We start from the raw sequence: 14,934 nt of genomic DNA on the forward strand, positions 1-14,934 counted from the left end.
TCCTCAGATGATGTTGGGGGAAAGAAGGGTCAGGCAAGTTGACTTTTATATGAGTGATCCTTTTGTTCTCTGGGGAGATGAGCTATAAGAGCCCTTCTCCAAATCATAATGTTTGCTTGCTCAGCCGAGAACATGCATGTCTCTATGTCTATGGAGAGTGCGGGAGATAGTTTTTCAGACAACAGATATTGATGACAGCTTTAAACTTGAGTATAAATACTACAGCATAAACATGGCCCTGTCGATCATTAAAGGGGTTAGAGAAGATCACTTTAAGCAAAAATATAAACTAATTTTTTCCTTACATTTATTGTCTTACAAAACTGATTACATTTAAAATATATTTGCAGGGTAATGGAATATGGATTAGTACCTCACAATATGAAGCTGACTTGCACCCCTTCGAAGAACGCACAGTAAATGTAGTACTGCATCCAGAATACTTCAAAATGCACTCAACAGGTTATCAAGTCAGCAGAGAGGACTTCATGACAGTCATGGCAAATGTTAAAAGACTTCTTATCAGAGCAACATATAGTAACCAACCAGATGCAATCTATAGGTAAACATAGTAATTGAAATACTTTACAAAACTCATTTAATCAATCTAAGTCCTAATAATTATTACATTTACCTGTATATTAAATGAAGTATAAGGATATGTTTGCACTGTGGATCCTCTGGATCCTCCCTCTTTCATATATTCTGGAACTTTCCTCTAATTTCTCCCTATTGGATCATCATCTCTTGACCTGATATATAGTTATTACTGGATCCAATCACATTTTTACTAGCAGTATCCTCCTTAGACATTCCAAAACACAATGTTTGTCTGCTGCTACTTATCCATTGTGCAGTTAAGTACTTAGTTGCTCTACATTGGAATTGTGCAGCTTACCCATTAGTTTTAGACTTCCATAAACAAGTCCAAGATGCCTGTACAATGGAATATCTTACTGCTATAGTAAATAACAAATTGGATGCATTTTCTGCAATCCGGGAACCATGGGACACCTACTAGACTGAGGATGATCCAGATACCTTTCTTGATCTGCTGTATCTTGATTTGTGACCTCCCTTTTCGCTTTGTGATGAATTACTGAAATTCGGATCGAATTCCACTTTGTGGGATTCGATTCGCTCATTTCTAATTACAAGGCCTTACACATTTCAAACTAGATGATTATTGCGTGCATGTCCACATGTTGTGGAATAAACTTTAATATGAGACTTTTCACCTATGTGATAGATTATTTGCCAGTTATCAAGATATAAAAAAACTATAAAAAAAAAAAAAAAGAACTCCTCCTTTCCTTTCTAAAAAAAATATAGAGATGTGTCCATCCTTACCTTTCTTCTTGATTCAAGAACACCGGCAGTAAACCAAAAGTTTATTTTTTTCAAAGCTGGGAATCATTCATTTTGGGATACCTTGAACCAGGAGAAAAAGATAAGCAGGGAAACAGCTGTATGATTGTATTCCCCCATATCACACCAAAAGGGGTCTATGATGCTGAGAGGTGTGAAGGTTTACTAACTTTTGGTTATTTTCAACTAGTGTAAATTTATATGCATAGTTACCAGAATACGGAGCATAGCAGCTAGTGTGGAGCCTACTAGAGTAGCCAACCTGAGTTTCAATTTTCTCTGGACATCTAACCCAAAATTAAGGACAGCAAACATTTTTACAGACAAATTAAAAATCACAATGAATAACAAAGATTTGTGAAACTTTTATATAACTCAATATTCTGATATGAGCACATTACCAGCAATTACTGTGAGATATAAAATGATCATAATTACAATTACAATGACCTGCTCAAGTTCCTCCAGCTCACAAATGCTTTATCTTAAACATTGGTAAAGTGGCCTATTTTTACAGGCCACCCAGAACCCTGGGGGCCCACATATAGTTATGAAGAGTTCAGGACAAGACAAATGAAGACAAAGAAATGGTGGGCGTAGATATTCCTGTGCTACTTTCAATGGACAATGTATAAATCTGGATAATGGGGGGAGGGGAGCTAAAATAAAAGGTTATTGGGAGAAGAAGTAAATAATGCAGATTGTCAGTTAAAGAGGATAAAAATATACAGTGATATGAGTGGTTACCTGAATAGCCTTTCCATTTCTGATGTTGGTAATAATGGCAGATTGAGGCCAAATTCCAAGTTTTGTTATTGGACCCCATTACTTATTCTTGTGATCCTGTTAAAATATTATACGTGTTTATTTAAAAACAATGTAAATATTTTATACATGTTGAAATCTAATGATATCACTGATATGAAGCTGCTATTCCATCACATATTTAATTTTACATTGATTGCTATATGGTACTGTATGCTATTTATATTTTAAGGAATATTATTTCTACCTACAGTGGAATTCATTTGAAATGTATGAAACGTCCTGTTTTTCTCATACCTGTCAGCTCTTATGATTCAGGTTCATTTGCCTACCTTGTGACAGTTTGTAGAAAAAGCAACCTTTTTAGACATACTGTAGTAAAGGGTGTCTTGAATATGGAAAAGGTGACAAAAACTAAAATGAGAGGGTTATGTGAGGTGACTATACAGTATAACAATATGAAGTCATTCTCTTATGTACCATTTACTTTTAATAGCAATTTAAAGCCTGTTACTTGGACTGAATAAGTTACTACCAACATTATAAATGTTTTACATTGATAACTGCAAAAATGGAGCCAGATGTGCATCAAATTAATTGTATGTAGAAAAATATTTAAACACATATAATGTTGAAGTAAAGATGAGCAAATCAATTGTAAATTATTCATATTCATTACAAATTTCAAATAAATTCTGCCACCGAATGAATCCAAAGTTTTGATGATTTACTTAGGACATATTGTGCAAAACAGTGCCAACTCTGTTTTACAGTGAAAATTAGCTGGAAACAGCTGAGAGAAAGAAAACAGGATGCTAATATGACCATTGGAGGGAGGGGAGCTTGCCCTGATTGCCTTAGAGCCTGACAGACAGCATTTGAGACAATTGGGGCAGGATTTTGGAAGGTCCTTGAGTTTCTGAGCTTGCTCAAAAGTCACAGAAGCCATTCTGAACTAAATTCACGATTAGAGTAGAGCGAACCCGAACTGTAAAGTTCGGGTTCGTACCGAACTTTAGGTTTTTCGGCACCCGGACCCGAACATTTACGTAAAAGTTCGGGTTCGGTGTTCGGTCGATTTTTATCGTGCTTTTTGAAAGGCTGCAAAGCAGCCAATCAACAAGCGTCATACTACTTGCCCCAAAAGGCCATCACAGCCATGCCTACTATTGGCATGGCTGTTATTGGCCAACTGCAGCATGTGACCCAGCCTATATTTAAGCTGGAGTCACGTAGCGCCGCCTGTCACTCTGCTCGGATTAGTGTAAAGAGAGGCTGCAGCTGCTGTGAGGGAGAGATCAGGGAGGAATTTTATGAAGAACTGCTTCTTTACTCAGCGATCTACAGAAAATGTGTTTTGTGGGTGCAGTGCACAATTGTTGTAAGCCTGCCCTGAGCCAACTCTTACTGAAAACTTTTTTTTCCTTCAGTTAGTCAATATCAATACATAATCGGCAGCCATTTTATGCAACGATAGTGCACCAGCACAGGATATCTGCATGTCTGCAAGTCCAGAAATACTGCTTTGAGACACTGGGGTTAAAAAAAAACCTTTGTTTCATATAGTGCACATCTAGGATTATCTCTGCATAAGTGACTGTGAAATTTAGGCCAGAAATATGGCTTTGGCATACTGGGGAATACTGGGTGAAATAAACCCCTCTGCTTCATATAGTGCACATCTAGGATTATAGGTGCATAAGGGACTGTTCATTTTAGGCCACAAATATGGCTTTTGCTTACTGGGGTTAAAAAACCCTCTGATATACTGCACATCTGGGATTAGAGGTGTATAAGTTACTGTGAAATTTAGGCCACAAATACGGCTTTTTGCTTACTGGGGTTAAAAAAAAACCTCTGATATACTGCACATCTGGGATTAGAGGTGCATAAGTTACTGTGAAATTTAGGCCACAAATACTGCTGTCATATAGAGTTAAAAAAAATATAATTGAGTGCTATACCCTACATCAGGGTTTTTATTGGCGGTTAATTATTTTTTAAAGACCTAACCACATTTTACTTTGCTTGGTGAACGTTAACTATGAGGCAAACATCTAATAAGGGACGCGGTCATGGTCGTGGTGGTGGTGTTGGTGGAGCCTCTGGTGCAGGGAGAGGATGTGGCCGTTCTGCCACAGCTACACTTCCTACTGAACCTACTACCTCAGGTCCCAGTAGCCGCCAGAATCTACAGCGATATTTGGTCGGGCCTAATGCCGTTCTAAGGATGGTAAGGCCTGAGCAAGTACAGGCGCTAGTCAATTGGGTGGCCGGCAGTGGATCCAGCACGTTCACATTATCTCCCACCCAGTCTTCTGCAGAAAGCACACAGGTGGCACCTGAAACCCATGCCCATCAGTCTTTCACATCACCCCCGTGCATATCGGGGAACCTGTCTGAGCCTCAAGTCATGGAGCAGTCTCTTATGCTGTTTGAAGACTCTGCTGGCAGGGTTTCCCAAGGGCATCCACCTAGTCCTTCCCCATGGGTGGAAGACATAGAATGCACTGACGCACAACCACTTATGTTTCCTGATGAGGACATGGGAATACCACCTCAGCACGTCTCTGATGATGACGAAACACAGGTGCCAACTGCTGCGTCTTTCTGCAGTGTGCAGACCGAAAAGGAGGTCAGGGAGGAAGACTGGGTGGAAGACGATGCAGGGGACAATTAGGTCCTAGACCCCACATGGAATGAAGGTTGTGCCCACTGACTTTCAGAGTTCGGAGGAAGAGGCAGTGGTGAGACCGAGCCAACAGCGTAGCAAAAGAGGGAGCAGTGGGCAAAAGCAGAACACCCGCCGCCAAGAGAGTCCGTCTGCTATTGGCCACCGCCATCTGGGACCCAGCACCCCAAAGGCAGCTTCAAGGAGTTCCCTGGCATGGCAGTTCTTCAAACAATGTGCTGACGACAAGACCCGACTGGTTTGCACGCTGTGCCATCAGAGCCTGAAGCGAGGCATTAACGTTCTGAACCTTAGCACAACCTGCATGACCAGGCATCTACATGCGAGACACGGGCTGCAGTGGAGTAAGCACCTTCAAAACCAAGAAAGGGCTCAGGCCCCTCCTGCTCCCTCTTCTGCTGCTGCCTCGGCCTCTTCCTCCACCTCTGTAGGAACGTTGGCACCTGCCGCCCAGCAAACAGAGGATGTGCCACCAAAACCACCACCTCCGTCACAAAGCATCTCACCATGTCACACGGAAGCGTTCAGCTCTCCATCTCACAAACCTTGGAAAGAAAGCGTAAATTCCCACCTAGCCACCCTCGATCCCTGGCCCTGAAGGCCAGCATTTCTAAACTACTGGCCTTTGAAATGCTGTCATTCAGGCTGGTGGAGACGGACAGCTTCAAACAGCTCATGTCGCTTTCTGTCCCACAGTACGTCGTTCCCAGACGCCAGTACTTCTCCAGGAGAGCCGTGCCCTCCCTGCACAACCAAGTATCGAATAAAATCAAGCAAGGACCAGTAAGCACGGCCAGGGACGCTATATCTCCCTAACTGCACACTGGGTAAATGTAGTGGCGGCTGGGCCCCAGGCGGAGAGCTGTTTGGCGCACGTCCTTCCGCCGCCAAGGATCGCAGGGCATCATTCTTTGCCTCCTGTTGCCTCCTCTTCCTACTCAGCTTCCTCCTCCTCTTCTACCACCTCCTAATCCGGTCAGCGACAGACCTTCGCCACCAACTTCAGCACAGCCAGGGGTAAACGTCAGCAGGCCGTTCTGAAACTGATGTGTTTGGGGGACAGGCCCCACACCGCCCAGGAGTTGTGGCAGGGTATAGAACAACAGACCGATGAGTGGTTGCTGCCAGTGAGCCTCAAGCCCGGCCTGGTGGTGTGCAATAATGGGCGAAATCTCATTGCAGCTCTCGGACAAGCCGGTTTGACGCACATCCCTTGCCTGGCGCATGTGCTGAATTTGGTGGTGCAGAAATTCATTCACAACTACTCCGACATGTCAGAGCTGCTGCATAAAGTGCGGGCCGTCTGTGCGCGCTTCCGGCGTTCCCATCCTGCCACCGCTCGGCTGTCTGCTCTACAGCGTAACTTTTGCCTTCCCGCTCACCGCCTCATATGCGACGTGCCCACCAGGTGGAACTCCACCTTGCACATGCTGGAGAGACTGTGCGAGCAGCAGCATGCCATAGTGGAGTTTCAGCTGCAGCAAGCACGGATGAGTCGCACTGCGGAACAGCACCACTTCACCACCAATGACTGGGCCTCCATGCGAGACCTGTGTGCCCTATTGCGCTGTTTCGAGTACTCCACCAACATGGCCAGTGCCGATGACGCCATTATCAGCGTTACAATACCACTTCTATGTCTCATGGAGAAAACACTTAGGGCGATGATGGAAGAGGATGTGGCCCAGGACGAGGAGGAGGAAGAGGGGTCATCTCTAACACTTTCAGGCCAGTCTTTTAGAAGTGGCTCAGAAGGAGGTTTTTTGCAACAGCAGAGGCCAGGTACAAATTTGGCCAGCCAGGGCCCACTACTGGAGGAGAATGAAGAGGAGGAGGATGGGGATGAAGCATGTTCACAGCGGGGTGGCACCCAACGCAGCTCGGACCCATCACTGGTGCGTGGCTGGGGGGATACAGACGACGCAGATGATACGCCTCCCATAGAGGACAGCTTGTCCTTACCTCTGGGCAGCCTGGCACACATGAGCGACTACATGCTGCAGTGCCTGCGCAACGACAGCAGAGTTGCCCACATTTTAACGTGTGCGGACTACTGGGTGCACACCCTGCTGGATCCCCGTTACAAAGACAATGTGCCGTCCTTAATTTCCTCACTGGAGCGTGATCGGAAGATGTGCGGCTACTGGTAGACACGCTCCTGAGAGTATTCCCGACTGACGCCGGGGGACAAGTGGAAGCACAAGGCGAAGGCAGGGGAGGAGGAAGAGGTCGCCAACGCAGCTGTGTCAGCGCCAGCACCTCAGAAGGCAGGGTTAGCATGGCCGACATGTGGAAAAGCTTTGTCACCTCGTCGCAACAACCGACCCCAACTGCTGATATGGAGCGTGTTAGCAGGAGGCAGCATTTGAACAACATGGTGGAACAGTACCTGTGCACACACCTACACATACTGACTGATGGTTCTGCCCCATTCAACTTCTGGGTCTCCAAATTGTCCACATGGCCAGAGCTTGCCCTGTATGCTTTGGAGGTGCTGGCCTGCCCTGCAACTAGTGTACTCTCCGAACGTGTATTTAGCACGGCAGGAGGCGTCATTACAGACAGACGCAGCCGCCTGTCCACAGCCAACGTGGACAAGCTCACGTTCATTAAAATGCACCAGGCCTGGATCCAAAAAGACTTGTCTGTACCTTGTGCAGAATAGACAGTTCTAACAGCATCAACCTTCCATCCTTGTATTCAAGTGCACTTATTCCTTTTTATTTTTATTTTTTTATATGTCCCAATATTTTGGGGGATACCCCTATGAAAAAATGCAAAATAACACACATCTGTGTTGGCTACCTATTCCTCCTTCGCCGCCGCTTCCACCTAGACCGCCACGTGAGCCTACACGGCCACATCCACCCATTCACCGCCTCCTCAACCTCTTCCTCTTACATCATTCCTAATTTTAATTTTTTTAAGGTCTTTTATGTTTTTTTTTATTCATTTCCCTATCCACATTTGTTTGCAGAGCATTTGCCATGCTCTTAAGCACATTTTGCTGCCTTTTGCAGCCCTCTAGCTCTTTCCGGGGCTATTTTAGAGCCATTTTAGTGTCCAAAAGTTCGGGTCCCCATTGACTTCAATGGGGTTCAGGTTCAAGTTCGGGTCAAGTTCGGGTCCCGAACCCGAACTTTTTTTTCAAGTTCGGCCGAACCTGCCAAACCCGAACATGTGAACTAGGTGTCCGCTCAACTCTACTCACGATATGAGAAGATGTGTTGAATATGTCAGAAATCAATAAAAGACACATGCTAGAAATTCTAGGAGACTGTTTAGGGACAGTGGCTCAATGGTTAGCACTGGTACTTTACAGCGCAAGGGTCCTAGATTCAAATCTGACCAAGGATAACACCTTCATAGAGTTTGTATGCTCTCCCTGTGTTTGCTTAGATTTCTTCTGGGTACTCCGATTTCCTCCCACACTCAAAAGAAATATTGATAGCAAACTTAGATTGTGAGCTCAGTTGGGGAAAGTAAGTTATGATAATGTCTGTAAAGCACTGAGGAATATATCAGCCCTAAATTAAATGTAAAATAAATAAATATTTATTGAATAAATAGGTAGAAAAGTCAGGATTTTTTCAGACAAGGATATTTCAAGGGTTAATTCCCATTTTTGCTTTGCGTTGAGCTGTTTGACTAATGATCTCATTGGCCCTTCAATATATGCTGGGCTTTTTGTTCCACCCCTGGCTTGAGCAATAGATTCCTTTTGGTTTCACTTGCTTGCAAGGCCATTAAAACAGAGCTATAATCCATTTGTGTGTCTGTGTACTGACTTCTGCCAGTTTTCTGGATACCAACTCTCTGCCACCTGACCTTACCTGTGCTTGTTCACTGTACTGACCATGAGCCGCTTGCCCTGACCTCTGTACTCTTTCATGGATTTACAAGTTACTCCACCTGCCCTTACCTCTACCTGTTTCATGACTTCATGTATTGCATGATCCTTCAGTGCTTAGCATTGGTGTCTTGGCTTGATGACCCCCCATTGATCAAACAGTGATAATCTATCTTGAAGATAGGACATCACTTGTAAGGGGTTGGATAACCAATTTTATATTTATATAAAATATATAAACAATAAAAAAGCAGAACAAAATTGGTGTTGTTATATCTATAATAACCCCAACTACAAATGTATCATTATTAGTCTGCATTCCACAAAAAAACTAATCTCCCCCCAAGATGTGCTGGAGTTACCTTGCAAGTTTTCATTTGTGCCAACAAATCTGATTAAAACATGATTAAAATCATATGTAACCCAATATGGTACCCATAAAAATTACAACTCCTTACATAAAAAAACAAGCTGTCACGGGTAGAGTCACAGGTATCAAGATAGAGCGGAGGTGCACCCCCTGAGCTGCCACCCGGTCTCCTGTCCCTGCCTACTTGCACCACCTGCCCTAGGTGACAGAGCGCAACTGGGTGCCAGTCCCTAACCTACTAAGTGCAAGCAGAGAGAAAGAGACAGCAGGGAAGAGGACAGCCACTGAGAAGTTACAATAAGCAAACAAGAGATAGAACAAAAACGGAAGCCGAGGTCAAAATCCGAGAGGTAGTGTCAAGGTACAGGGAGCAGGCAGAAGAGGTGTCAAGAGGTGGATCGAGGTTCAATTCCAGAGGTAGCTTAATAATAATAAATTACACAGCCTATAGGATGAAAATCACAGGCAACCTGTAGCCAGCAGGCCGCCTGTATTTATAGTGGGGAGTGAGGGTCATGTGACGTGGCCAGCGTCACATGACGACAGACAGACAAGTCGAGCACCGAGTGATCAGCTCGTTGCTCAAGGCAGACCTAGGAGCAGGAAGCCTGCCAGCTAACAAAGCCGCCCTGGGAACGAGGCCAGACACAGATTCTTGCTCCCGAAGCTAAGCAGCAGGTCTGGGGCTGATAGGAGACCGAGTGCGCCTTTGGCGCCCCGTTACAGTACTCCCCCTTTTACGAGGGGCCACCGGACCCAAGCATTGTGGACGAGGTTTCTCAGGGTGTTCCCGGTGAAATTTAGTAATTAACCTGGAAGCATGCATCCTAGACATAGGTATCCAGGACCTCTCCTCAGGTCCAAAACCTTTCCAGTGGACCAGGTATTGAAAGGAATTTCTAATCTTTCTGACATCTATTATTTTAGAAATAATGAATTCCTCCTGACCCTCAACTTCCACAGGTGGAGGAGGTTTTTTAACCGGAACCACTGGTGACACATATTTCTTAAGTAACGACTTATGGAACACATCATGTATACGGAGGGAGTCGGGTAGCTTAAGTCTAAAAGATACTGGGTTATTAAGCTCAATAATATTGTATGGTCCAAAAAAACGCGGCAAGAATTTCTTAGAACATTGTTTCAAAGCAAGATTTTTAGTCGACAACCACACCTTATCGCCGAGTACAAAATTTACCCCCTTGGAACGTCTCTTATTGGCATGTTTACACTGGGTTTCCTGGGCCTTTTCCAGGTTCGATTGAACCTGTGCCCAGACTGGGCACAGTCTAGAGGTAAAAGAATCTGCCTGCGGGTTGAGTGATGATACAGAGGGATTAGAACTAAAGCGAGGATGTAAACCAATGTTACAAAAAAAAGGAGACACCCCCGTGGAAGAATTAACCCAATTGTTGATGGCGAATTCTGCCAACGGGAGGTATCTCACCCATAGGAGTTGATTATGCGATACATAGCACCTTAGAAAAAGCTCCACTGCCTGATTTAACCGTTCCGTCTGTGGTCTGTGGATGGAAAACAGACGAAAAGGACAAAGAGATGTCACATCTTCTACAAAAAGCCCTCCAAAAGCTAGAAACAAACTGAACGCCTCTATCAGAGACGATATTCTCAGGGACACCATGCAGACGTACCACGTGTTCAACACACCACTGACTTCCCCTCAGAGAGGGGCAGATCAGAAATAAAATCCATGGAGATGTGAGACCATGGCTTACAAGGAATGGGTAGTGGTTGTAGTTCACCAGTGGGATGTGTTCTTGGGGTCTTAAAGGGGTTAGGCAATGCCTTTGTGGATTCAGGGTCAGATTTTAGTTTTATTGATTACAAATTCGTTGATCTGATGGAAATTCCTATACTAGAATTACCCACCCTGATCCAGGTTGTCGCCATCGATTCTACCCCCCTGCTAGGGGGCACAGTAAAACTCCGTACTCCGGAGGTTACCCTATCTGTAGGGATCTGCCACTCTGAGAAATGTTCCTTCTTTGTTTTAGAGAATCTTCCAGTTCAGGTAGTTCTTGGTATGCCCTGGCTTCAGCAACACAATCCGGTCATTAACTGGAGTTCGGGCGAGTTAGAGAGATGGGGGCCTAACTGTAATACTTGCTTTACCGTAGTTCAAGCTGGGGTCTCATCAGATATTCCTCATTTTATTGCTGATTATTCAGATGTTTTTTACACCTCTAAGACAGATACTTTCCCTCCCCATTGGTCTTATGACTGTGTTATTGACTTGATACCTGAGTCCAAATTTCCTAAAGGACGGATTTATAATCTGTCCGGTCCTGAGCGCAAGTCCATGAAAGACTACATCCACGAGAGTCTCAAGAAGGGACATATTAGGCCCTCCACCTCTCCCCTGGGAGCAGGATTCTTTTTCGTTAAAAAGGAAAACTGTGGTCTCTGGCCTTGCATTGACTACAGAAATTTGAATAAAATTACTATTAGGAATCAGTATTCAATCCCGTTGATTCCTGATTTGTTTAACCAGATTTTGGGTGCTTCTTGGTTTTCTAAATTTGATTTGAGAGGAGCTTATAACCTAGTTCGTATTAAGGAGGGAGATGAGTGGAAAACTGCTTTTAATACTTCAGAGGGACACTTTAAGTATCTGGTTATGCCATTTGGTCTTTGCAATGCCCCAGCTGTGTTTCAGAATTTCATGAATGGTATTTTTAGAGAACTTATTGGCCTGTGATTCTGTCACGGGTAGAGTAACGGGTATCAAGATAGAGCGGAGGTGCACCCCCTGAGCTGCCACCCGGTCCCCTGTCCCTGCCTACTTGCACTAGGTGACGGAGCGCAACTGGGCGACAGTCCCTAACCTACTAAGTGCAAGCAGAGATAAAGAGACAGCAGGGAAGAGGACAGCCACTGAGAAGTTACAATAAGCGGACAAGAGGTAGAACAAAAACGGAAGGCGAGGCGGGTCAACTAGCCGAGGTCAGTCCAGGAGGTCACGTCAGAACAAGGGAAGAGGCAAAGGCAAATCCGTAAACAAGCCGAGGTCAAAATCCGAGAGGTAGCGTCAAGGTACAGGGAGCAGGCAGAAGAGGTGTCAAGAGGTGGATCGAAGTACACAGCCTATAGGAGGAAAATCACAGGCAACCTGTAGCCAGCAGGCCGTCTGTATTTATAGTGGGGAGTGAGGGTCATGTGACGTGGCCAGCCAGACAGACAGACAAGTCGAGCACCGAGTGATCAGCTCGGCGCTCAAGGCAGACCTAGGAGCAAGGAGCCTCCCCACAGATCCTTGCTCAGAAAGCTAAGCAGCAGGTCTGCGGCTGATAGGAGACCGAGTGCGCCTTTGGCGCCCCGTTACACAAGCCCTTTAAAGATCCATCACAGTGGAAATATTAAAATGTTGTGGGTCTTGGAATGGAGCATCACAAAAATATTTTCTCTTTAAAAAAAAAATGTTTTACTGTACATAGGTAGAAAAACATTACAAAGCTAGATACATTTTGTATTGTTGCATCCCCCCCCCCCCCCCCCCAATTTTTTATTTTTTTTTAAGACATTATACCTTATGTACCCCAAAATGGTGACATTAAAGGGAACCTGTCACCGGGATTTTGGGTATAGAGCCGAGGACATGGGTTGTAGATGGCCGCTAGCACATCCGCAATATCCAGTCCCCATAGCTCTGTGTGCTTTTATTGTATAAAAAAACTATTTGATACATATGCAAATTAACATAAAAGAGTCATATCTTACTTGTGTGACCAGAGAAGAGTCATATTTTCAAGCTCTGACTCATCTCAGGTTATTTTGCATATGTATCAAATCGTTTTTTTACACAATAAAAGCACACAGAGCTATGGGGACTAGGTATTGTGAATGTGCTAGCGGCCATCTAGCAACCCATGTCCTCAGCTCTATACCCAAAATCCAGGTGACAGGTTCCCTTTAAAAAATGCAATTCATCTCATAACTAGCAAGCCCAAATACAGCGACAGAAATGTAAGAATGTAGCTCTTGCATGGATAAAAAATAATAATTGATTTGTCCCTAAGACATAAAAGAGTTGGGCTCTTAAGGGATTAATGTACATAATATCTTCAGCAGCATTTTTAAACTTAAAAGGAAAGGCAAGAAAAACAAATAAAACGTGTTAAAATGTTTCATTCCTAAAGATCCCAATATAAATTCATATCTTCACAATATGAACATATCTGATATAAAGCTACCAATACTTTAAGTGCATTTTGTTTTAGGATCTTCAAGAGTCAATCAGTTTCTCTGCTCAGGGACTCCATTCCCCTAAGTGCAAGTATTTTGTGTTAAATTGCAATTTACTAGGAATAAAGACACATAAAGAAACACATTCTCAGCATCAGACTAACCTGTGTAACTGTTAATCACTTTAAAACTCAATTTTCCAAATAGCACAATCTGACATACATGAAATAAATCGTGGAATTCAAATTTATGGTACTTCAGTGTAAAAAAGGTTTCATGTATCACATCCAAGTGTACTAAGCATGAAAGATGAGGAAACAAGGTTTAGTTAAAGGGCACATATCACAATGAAAATGCAGTGCAATCTGCAGGCAGCATGATATTGAGTAGAAGGAGCTGAGCAGATTGATATATAGTTTTATGGGAAAAGATTCAGTAATATGTGTAATTTATTTATTTAAACATTGGCCTTTCAGTACTTAGAAGTCATGTGGTTGGTCCCAGCATAAAAAGCCAAGGTTCAAATAAATAAATTATACATTTTATTGAATCTTTACCCATAAACTATATATTAATCTAATCATCTTCTTCTGCTCTATAACATACATCCTGCAGATTTTACTGCATTTTTATGGTGACAGGTTCCTTTAGAGAATGAAAGGATTCTCATCTTTAATCATGGATAGTCAGTTGCGTGCTAAGGGAAAGGCGTGGGGGGCGGTCCGCCCCGGGTGCCCGCTCTGGGGTGCCAGAGCCTAGAAGCAAGCAATGTGCGCTTCCATCAATACAGATGGAAGCACTCATTGCTGGAGCGCAGGGAGCTGTGGTCCTGTCACTCACTGACCACTCAGCTCCCCGCACTCCCTCTCTTCCACACTGAATGATGATGTAGGGAGACTTCTCCCTGCTCCACCATTCAGTCTGCAGGCACGGATCATGCTGCCGGCCTGTGTGGGAGGAGCCTGCAGCCCGGAATCTGCATATGCTCCACCCAAATGTTGCTACAGAGCAATCTTTGTCTGTGGGCACAGAGGGCATTACTACTATTAGGGGGGTACAATGGGTATTACTACTATGAAGGTGTCACAATGGGCATTGCTACTGTGGAGGGGGCACAATGAGCACTACTACTATGGAGGGGGCACAATGAGCACTACTACTATGGAGGGGGCACAATAGGCATTACTACTATAAATGTGATACAATGGGCATTATACCTATGAAGGGGGCACAATGGGCATTACTACTTTGAAAGGGGCACAATGGACAATACTACTATGAAGGGAGCACAATGGGTATTACTATTATGAAGGGGGCGCAATGGGCATTATTATTATGAAGGAGGCACAGAGGGCATTACTAATATGAAGGGGGCACAATGGGTATTCATACTATAAAGGGGGCAGAATGGTCATTACTACTATGAAGGGGGCACAGATGGCATTGCTACTGTGAAGGGGGCACAGAGAGCATTACTACTGTGAAGTGGGTGTGCATAACTGTTATGAGGCACTGAGTGGGCATTATTACTGTGAAGGGGCTCAGAGGGCATTATTACTGTGAAGGGGGCACAGTGAGGGCATAGCTACTCTGAAGGGGAACAGAGAGGGCATTACAACTATGAAGGGGGCACAGATAAAGCATTACTACTGTGAGGGGGGCACAATGAGAACATAACTACTGTGA

General features: G+C 44.2%; 1 protein-coding gene across 2 annotated transcripts in view; it reads left to right on the plus strand.

The window, feature by feature from the left end:
- The window catches only part of LAMA2 (laminin subunit alpha 2), a 1,085,231-nt gene that overhangs the window by 525,788 nt on the left and 544,509 nt on the right, over positions 1-14,934 (plus strand). For both annotated transcript variants that reach the window (XM_040429125.1, XM_040429126.1), the window contains exon 14: positions 351-562. In XM_040429125.1, the coding sequence (XP_040285059.1) occupies positions 351-562 (212 nt within the window). The remainder of the gene's footprint in view (positions 1-350; positions 563-14,934) is intronic.

This window comes from Bufo bufo, chromosome 4, assembly GCF_905171765.1.
Source record: "Bufo bufo chromosome 4, aBufBuf1.1, whole genome shotgun sequence".
Classification (NCBI taxonomy): Eukaryota; Metazoa; Chordata; class Amphibia; order Anura; family Bufonidae; genus Bufo; species Bufo bufo.